General features: G+C 53.0%; 1 protein-coding gene across 2 annotated transcripts in view; it reads left to right on the top strand.

Annotated features, from left to right (window-relative positions):
• The first annotated feature begins 208 nt into the window (after positions 1-208).
• SHMT1 (serine hydroxymethyltransferase 1) overlaps positions 209-7584 on the top strand; it is a 15011-nt gene continuing 7635 nt past the window's right edge. Inside the window, exons 1-4 of one of the 2 annotated variants that reach the window (XM_007448393.1) lie at positions 209-326; positions 1463-1608; positions 6164-6279; positions 6538-6698. In XM_007448393.1, the coding sequence (XP_007448455.1) occupies positions 231-326; positions 1463-1608; positions 6164-6279; positions 6538-6698 (519 nt within the window). In that variant the 5' untranslated portion in view covers positions 209-230. The remainder of the gene's footprint in view (positions 327-1462; positions 1609-6163; positions 6280-6537; positions 6699-7584) is intronic. The other variant, XM_007448394.1, reaches the window with a different exon arrangement.

The raw sequence follows: 7584 nt of genomic DNA, 5'->3' as shown, positions 1-7584 counted from the left end.
GGGCTCTAGGCGCGCAGGCTTCAGTAGTTGTGGCGCGTGAGCTCAGTACTTGTGGCTCACGGGCTTAGTTGCTCCGCGGCATGTGAGATCTTCCCGGACCAGGGCTCGAACCCGTGTTCCCTGCATTGGCAGGTGGATTCTCAACCACTGTGCCACCAGGGAAGCCCCAAGCTGTGGCTGAGTTTAATGTTGGAAGTTTTCCCATTTTTAGGCGACTCTGAACCAGCGCGATGGCGACTCCCGTCAACGGAGCCCCCGTGGATGCCAACTTGTGGTCCTCGCATGAGAAGATGCTGGCGCAGCCCCTGAAAGACAGCGACGTGGAGGTGAGGCTGCGGGTCCTTTCGGGTGTTCTGATGTTGGAGGCCCTTGTTCAGACCTCTAGTTCTCACTAGAAATAAACCGTGCTCGGGACAGCCTTGTGGTTCAGGTAAGAGGGCGGATTTATAGGTAGTGGCTGCAAAGTGGCTAAAAGTCCTTTGAGGGTAAATTTAGATATTTGAGTTTCTGCAAAGTGCAGAGCGCTGTGCTGGCTCCTCCCGAGGAAAGGGGGACGGTCGGTCATTGAGATTCGACCTTACATTCAGAGGAGTATTTCTCATTTATTTATTTATTTATTTTTTGTGGTACGCGGGCCTCTCACTGTTGTGGCCTCTCCTGTTGCGGAGCACAGGCTCCGGACGCGTCGGCCCAGCGGCCATGGCTCACGGGCCCAGCCGCTCCGCGGCATGTGGGATCTTCCCGGACCGGGGCACGAACCCGTGTCCCCTGCATTGGCCGGTGGACTCCCAACCACTGCGCCACCAGGGAGGCCCCAGAGGAGTATTTCTAGAAGCATCTTTTATTTATGTATTTTTACAACAGCTTTATGCGTGAGATGAGTGAATGCATTTACCATACAAGTCACCCATTTAAAGTACACAATTCAGTGGTTTTTAGAGTATTCACTATCACTTTTAGAACATTTTAATCCCTCCAAAAAGAAACCTCAAACCCATTAGCTGTCACCCCATCCACCCCCCAGATTCCCAGCCGTAGGCAACCACTGGTCTCTTTTCTGTCTCTGTGGATTTATCTAAACATCTTTTATTTTAAGGAAGGGGAGCAAGGAACAAGGTTCAGGAGGGAAAACTTGGTGAACTGTAGGGATGACAAGAACAAGATGGTATAGAATTTTAAATTCTGTGGCATATGTGTTTTAAGGATCATCTTCTCTTCCGTCGTTTTGTTTTCCTTAATTCATTTTCTGTTAATTCCTTCCCAGGTGCTAAAAGCTTTGAGGAAGATTTCCTCTGTTCCTTAGGTGCTGTGGGAATCACCTTAGTCCGGTTATGCTCGGCTTCTGAGGGCAAAGTATGAGTGTGTAATAGTGTCTCTTCTCTTTACTCGGTTCTAGCTTTGATCAGAGCGAAACGTTCAACTGAAACGTCCCGGTGTTCAGCGCCTGTTTTCTTCTCGTCAGGTTTACAGCATCATTAAGAAGGAGAGTAACCGGCAGAGGGCCGGACTGGAGCTGATTGCCTCAGAGAACTTTGCCAGCCGGGCTGTTCTGGAGGCCCTGGGTTCTTGCTTAACCAACAAGTACTCGGAGGGGTACCCGGGCCAAAGGTACGTGAGTGTCATCCAGGCCTGCCTCTAAGGCAGTGAATCAGGATGGAGTCTAAAACTGAGGAAATTTCAGAAAACAGCCAGGTTCTCAACAGCGGGGCCTTCTGTTTCCTCTCTTACAATTCCCAGAGGGTGGCAGCGCCAATGCTGTCAGGGCAGGATAGTCGGGGTCCATTGGACCGTCCCCCTGGGGCCTTTCTGGAATAACAGCCAGGCCCGAAGGAGCAGCTGCCGGCCGTGGCTGAACCTCCAGAGGGATGTCAGTGCTTAGTGGAAGGTTGTGTGGGGAATCGCATCCGTAGCAGGAAGGGGACCCCGAAGTGAAAATAACGTCTCATACTAGAAAGCGTTTCAGCATTTTAGGTGCTGGATTTACCTACCCAGTGATTTCCGTCAACTCCTTCACCCTGAGAACCACAAGAAGTCATATTCATTTCTGGTTTTCATTACAGTCATCGTCAGGCAAAGATGGTGATTCCAGAATTAACGCGAGGTTTTTGCAAATTTGTACACTTGTGTCCCAAAGGACACGGAAAAGGGAGGGTCACCTTGGAGTGGAGATGCCATGCTACACTGATTAGAGGGTCAGCACTTTTGGCCCCCGATGCCCAACCCCCTGGGAGGGGCCGGGTGGGGCGGCCAGAGGGCAGTGGTTGTGGGTCACACACCTCCCTTACCTTGTCCCATGCGTCTCCTTCATTAAGCTGTTCCCAAGGTGAGTCCTTCATGATAGACCAGTGATCATAAGTAAAGCACTTTCCTGAGTCCCGAGTTGTTCCAGTGAATTATCGAACCTGAGGGGGTTGTGAGCACCCCAGAATTTGTAGCCACCTTGGGCAGCAGTGCGGGCGGCCTGGTGACTGGGGACTTTCTCCTGATGTCTGAAGTTGGGGGTAGACTTGTGGGCCTGAGCCCTCAGCCTGTGGGTCCGTGCTGACTCTGGGTGGTCAGTGTCAGAACCGAGTAGAATCACTGGACACCTAGTTGGTGTCCGAGAATTGGCCGTTGATGTTGGAAAACCACACACGCTCCAAACCCCAGGCTGCCCCGGGGGTTCCGGCATTTCCAGCTGACCTTGTAGAAAATGCTTCGGTGCCTCAGCAGAGAGGTGCGGTACAGAAGTCTTGCCGCTTCCTGCGGGGGCTGAGGGCGCCCTGGCCACAGCAGTACCCGCCCCCCAGCCCTGTTCCCATGGCGACATGAGTGAGGGGCATCCGTCAAGTCGACTTGTCGACTTGAAGATCTTGGCTTGGATCCCAGGCCAAAACCAAATCCCTAGCCCAGAACAGAATGGGGCGTGCGGGAGGGGGGGGGAGGAGGGGATGGAGGGGAAAGTGGGGGTGGGGAGGGACAGCAGCCGGGCCCGCGTTGCCGCTCCCTTAGCACTCACTGACTTTCTTCACCCCCGAGCCTCATTTTCTCGCATTTTAGCAACGCGAAGCGTGGTCACACACCCTCATTTTTAGGTATCCACAGCCCAACCACAAAGTAAGCACGCTCACCCCTTTTCAGATAAGGAATTGGGGAATACGTGAAGGAGGCTGCTCCAGTCTGATGGGCCCTGTTGCCACGTGGCTCCTGCCACAGCTCCCAGCTGCCTCTGTGGGAGACTTGCAGTGACCTCAGATCCCGTCCTGTCTTTGCTCCCCTGGAAAATGGTGCAGCCTGACGTCCTGCCTGTCCACAGCTCTGTCCCTGGCGTGGGCTGCTCTCCCGCAAGCTGTGGGAGACCAGGCCCTTTGGGTCACAGAGCAGGGAGTGTGAGGCAGAAGGGAACCTCCAGATCGGTCCGTGAAGCCCCTTTCAGCTGTAAGACTAGTTCTGTGGTTTTCAGTTCCTTCCCTGAACCAGATAAGACTGTCATGAAAAACTTAAATAGGTGTGTAGATAATTAACTCATTTATTCATGGTAAAATACTCTTTTAAGAAGTGATTATTAACCATTTTCATTTTCATGTTTTGTTAGTAACGTCAGTTAACCTTTTGGAACATTATCAGTGATCAGAGTTAATATTTGAAAACAATATTGATCTAGCATTAACGGCTGCCTGATACAAGTTGAAAAACAAAGTTCTGGTTTTTATTTTCTATCACAGTTTTATTGAGATGTAATATGCGTGCCGTTCAGTCCCCCCAGGTAAAGTGTTCAATTCTGTGGACCCCAAGAATATGGTAGAAGGGTATTGGGGCTTTGTCCCGTTCCTGGCACAGCTCCCAAATCCCTTGAGCAGCTTTTGTTACTCACGATGAGCCCTTCCTACCGAACCTAGTGTGTGTTAAGAGGGTGACACTTGGTGGCTCCTCGAGCGCTTCGGGATGGGGGCTGGTGGCCTGACTGGAGAGCTGGAGACCCAGTCAGTCGTGGCAGCCGATCTCACCGGTCAGGCCTCATAGTAACCTGAGCAGCGAGGCTTGGGGACTGTCCTGCCTGGCAGACACATCAAGGTGCTGGGAGGGTGGCACCTGTGGGGGGAGCGTGGAAGCTCCAAGCCCCTTCCCCATACCCTGCCCATGCATCTCTTCATTTGTCCTGAGTTGTGTCCTTTATTTTTAAATTTTATTTTATTTATTTATTTTTGGCTGCGTTGGGTCTTCGTTGCTGCGCGTGGGCTTTCTCTAGTTCGGGCTAGCGGGGGCTACTCTTTGTTGTGGTGCACGGGCTTCTCATTGTGGTGGCTTCTCTTGTTGCGGAGCATGGGCTCTAGGCACACGGGCTTCAGTAGTTGTGGCGCACGGGCTCAGTAGTTGTGGCTCGTGGGCTCTAGAGCACAGGCTCAGTAGTTGTGGCGCGTGGGCTTAGTTGCTCCGCGGCATGTGGGATCTTCCCGGACCAGGGCTTGAAACCATGTCCCCTGCGTTGGCAGGTGGACTCTTAACCACCGTGCCACCAGGGAAGCCCAAGTTGTGTCCTTTATAATTAACCGGGAACAGTAAGTAAAGTGCTGCCCTGAGTTCTGTGAGTCCTTCTAGCAATTGCTGGACTTAAGGGGGTGTTACAGGAAGCCCAGGCTCATCACACGGAATGGGGGGGTCCGAACCTTGCAGGTCCTGTAGGTCTGGCGCTAACTCGGAGCAGCTAGGTCAGAACTGAACTGTAGGGCAACAGGGTTGTCAGAGCTGGTCGGTGTGAGGAAAAAAACCCAAACATTTGGTGTCTGAAGTGTTGTGAGTACAAACCTCACATTCCCCCTCTTTAGTGTGGTAAAATACACATACCGTAAAAGTTACCATTTTTAATTGAAAACTTCATTGACATTAAGTATACTCTTGATATGGTGACCATCCATCTCCAGAACTTTTTCATCTTGTGGAAGCAAAGCTCTGTACCCATGAAACACTAACTCTGGCCAACAGGCACACGCAAGATGTTCAGCATCACTAACCATCGGGGAAATGCCATTCAAAACCACGGTGAGATACCACCTCATACCCCCTAGGAGGGCTACTATCAAAAAAACAAAATGACAATTGTTGGCGAGGATGTGGAGAAACTGGAAGCCTCGTGCTCTGCTGGTGGGAATGTGAAACGGTGCCGCCGCTATGGAAAACAGTATGGAGATTCCTAAAAAAAACTAAAAATAGAACTATCATATGATCCAGCAATCCCACTCCTGGGTGTTTAGCCAATAGGGTTGAAAGCAGGACTTCAAATAGATATTTGTACACCCATGTTCATTGCAGTATTATTCACAAGAACCAAAAGGTGGAAGCAACCCAAGTGTCCACTCATGGATGAGTGGATACACAAACTGTGGTCCATCCATACACTGGAATGTCCTTCAGCCTCAAAAAAGAAGGAAATCCTGACACTTGTTCCAACATGGATAAACCTTGAGGACATTATGCTCAATGAAATAAACCAGTCACAAAAAGGCAAATACTGTATGATTCCACATAGATGAAGCTCCTGGAATTGTCAGAACAAAGTAGAACTGTGGTTTCCAGGGGCAGGAAGCGGGTGGGGAGCTGTTGTTCAGTGGGTACAGAGTTTCAGTTTTGCAAGATGAAAATGTTCTGGAGATCGGTTACACAACAATGTGAACGTACTTATCAATGTAACACTACTGAACTGAATGCTTAAAAATGGTTAAGACAGCAAATTTTATGTTATGTGGTTTTCACTATACTCAAAAAATGTATATACATTTAGTTTAAAATTTTTAAAGCTGTTTGTGACCACAAGGCCTAAGTGTTAAAAATTTCTTCTGGATTGAGTTATTACAAGTATTAGTATACAAATAATAAAAAATACAAATGCATGATAAATTTTGATACGGAATTACTCAACCAAAAGTAAAATTTTATTAGAATGCAACCACTGTTCCCCACCCCGCCCCTGTGAATTGACTCCTGTGGGCACCTTACATAGGTGATCACACAGCCGTGACAGTGTCCCTAAGGTCTGTCCGCCCCTCCTCACAGATGGCCAGACACAGCCCCCTGGCCGCTGGCGGAAGCTGTCGCGTGGGTTCAGGGTGTGTGTTCTCACCCTTGCTCCTCCGTCCTCAGTGCAGAGGTGGGCTGCGTGGGCCCACATCCCCTGCCTCCCCCGCAGGTACTACGGCGGAACGGAATTCATCGATGAGCTGGAGGTCCTCTGTCAGAAGCGAGCGCTGCAGGTCTATGGCCTGGACCCCCAGGGCTGGGGAGTCAATGTCCAACCCTACTCAGGTAATCACCACGTCCAGACAGGCCTGGGCAGACCCCTTCCTGCCAGCCTCCCGGGGATCCCGCTGGGCTTGGGGTCTTCCCCTATCGCCCTCGGCTGCTAGCTACACGAGCGCCTCCCAGGTAGCCCCCGTCTCTGAATGTCCCCACCAGGGGCACCTGGGGCCAGAGGAGTGCATCACGGCCAGGCCTCTTCTGGCCACCCTGGTCGACGGCCTTGTGGGCAGGAGTAATTGCACCTCCCTGATCTGCCCGCTCCAGGCTCCCCCGCAAACTTCGCGGTATACACAGCCCTGGTGGAGCCGCATGGCCGCATCATGGGCCTGGACCTGCCCGACGGGGGCCACCTGACCCACGGGTTCCTGACCAACAAGAAGAAGATCTCCGCTACGTCCATCTTTTTCGAATCTCTGCCCTACAAGGTACACGTGCGCCTCTCCGCAGCTCCACAGCCTGCTCTCAAAACCTCCAGTGCTGGGCGCGCCCGTGGGACTACAGACCTTCATTCCAAGCACCTCAGGAAGGACCCCTGTCACTGTCCTTTCCCTGCCCTGGGGACCCTCGGGCGCTCAGGGCTCGCAGGGGATGGAGTGCCAGGGGCTGAGCTGAGGCGCAGGGAGACGGGCGGGGAGGCGACAGCCCAGGGCTTTCAGCCGCAGTCGGTGTGCTGGCTGGTCCAGAACCGGGGAGAGGGGGGTGACAGCCAGACCCCCCAGGGGTGGCCCCAGCACACAGCCCTCCATGCCTGCCGAGTCCCTGCAGCTGGGGGCCTAGAGCTGGGGCTGTGCGGCCACCCACGCCTGGCATGGTGAGAGTAGCCTGTGTCTACACCCCCGCCCCTGCCAGACCTGACTTCAGCCAGCTGCACCCAGTACCCACCTGTGCCCGGCATGGGACCAGCCCTCGTCATCATAAACAGTGTGGTCAAAAACCGCGTGTAAGGTTGTTGGGCTCGCGGAGGTGTGGTAGCTTATCAACAGGGCTGACCAGAGTGGGGTGGAAAGCAGGTCACCTGCACCGTGGCTTGTGGTGCAGTCGTGCACAGGGTGCTGCTTCCTTGTGTCTGGACCCGTCTCTGGTGTTTCTTGTCGAATGGCCGTTCCTGGTCATTTCCACGTGCCCCGCCACCCACCGAGCCACGGCAGCCGCGCAGCATTACGCTCGCTGAGCTAACTTTGCTCTTCGAAAAATCCAGCCAGCGGGTTCCCTCCTCTGCCCGCCGGGCTGCCTCCCTGCCAGGCCCCTCCCCAGCCCCTGCCCTCTCTGCGGGACTGTCACCTCCCGGCAGTCGCCCCACATGGGCAGGCA

The sequence above is a fragment of the Lipotes vexillifer genome, unplaced genomic scaffold, assembly GCF_000442215.2.
Source record: "Lipotes vexillifer unplaced genomic scaffold, Lipotes_vexillifer_v1.1 scaffold533, whole genome shotgun sequence".
NCBI classification, from domain to species: domain Eukaryota; kingdom Metazoa; phylum Chordata; class Mammalia; order Artiodactyla; family Lipotidae; genus Lipotes; species Lipotes vexillifer.
Note: the sequence above shows the minus strand (reverse complement) of the source record. Positions and strands in the feature narration are given on the sequence as shown.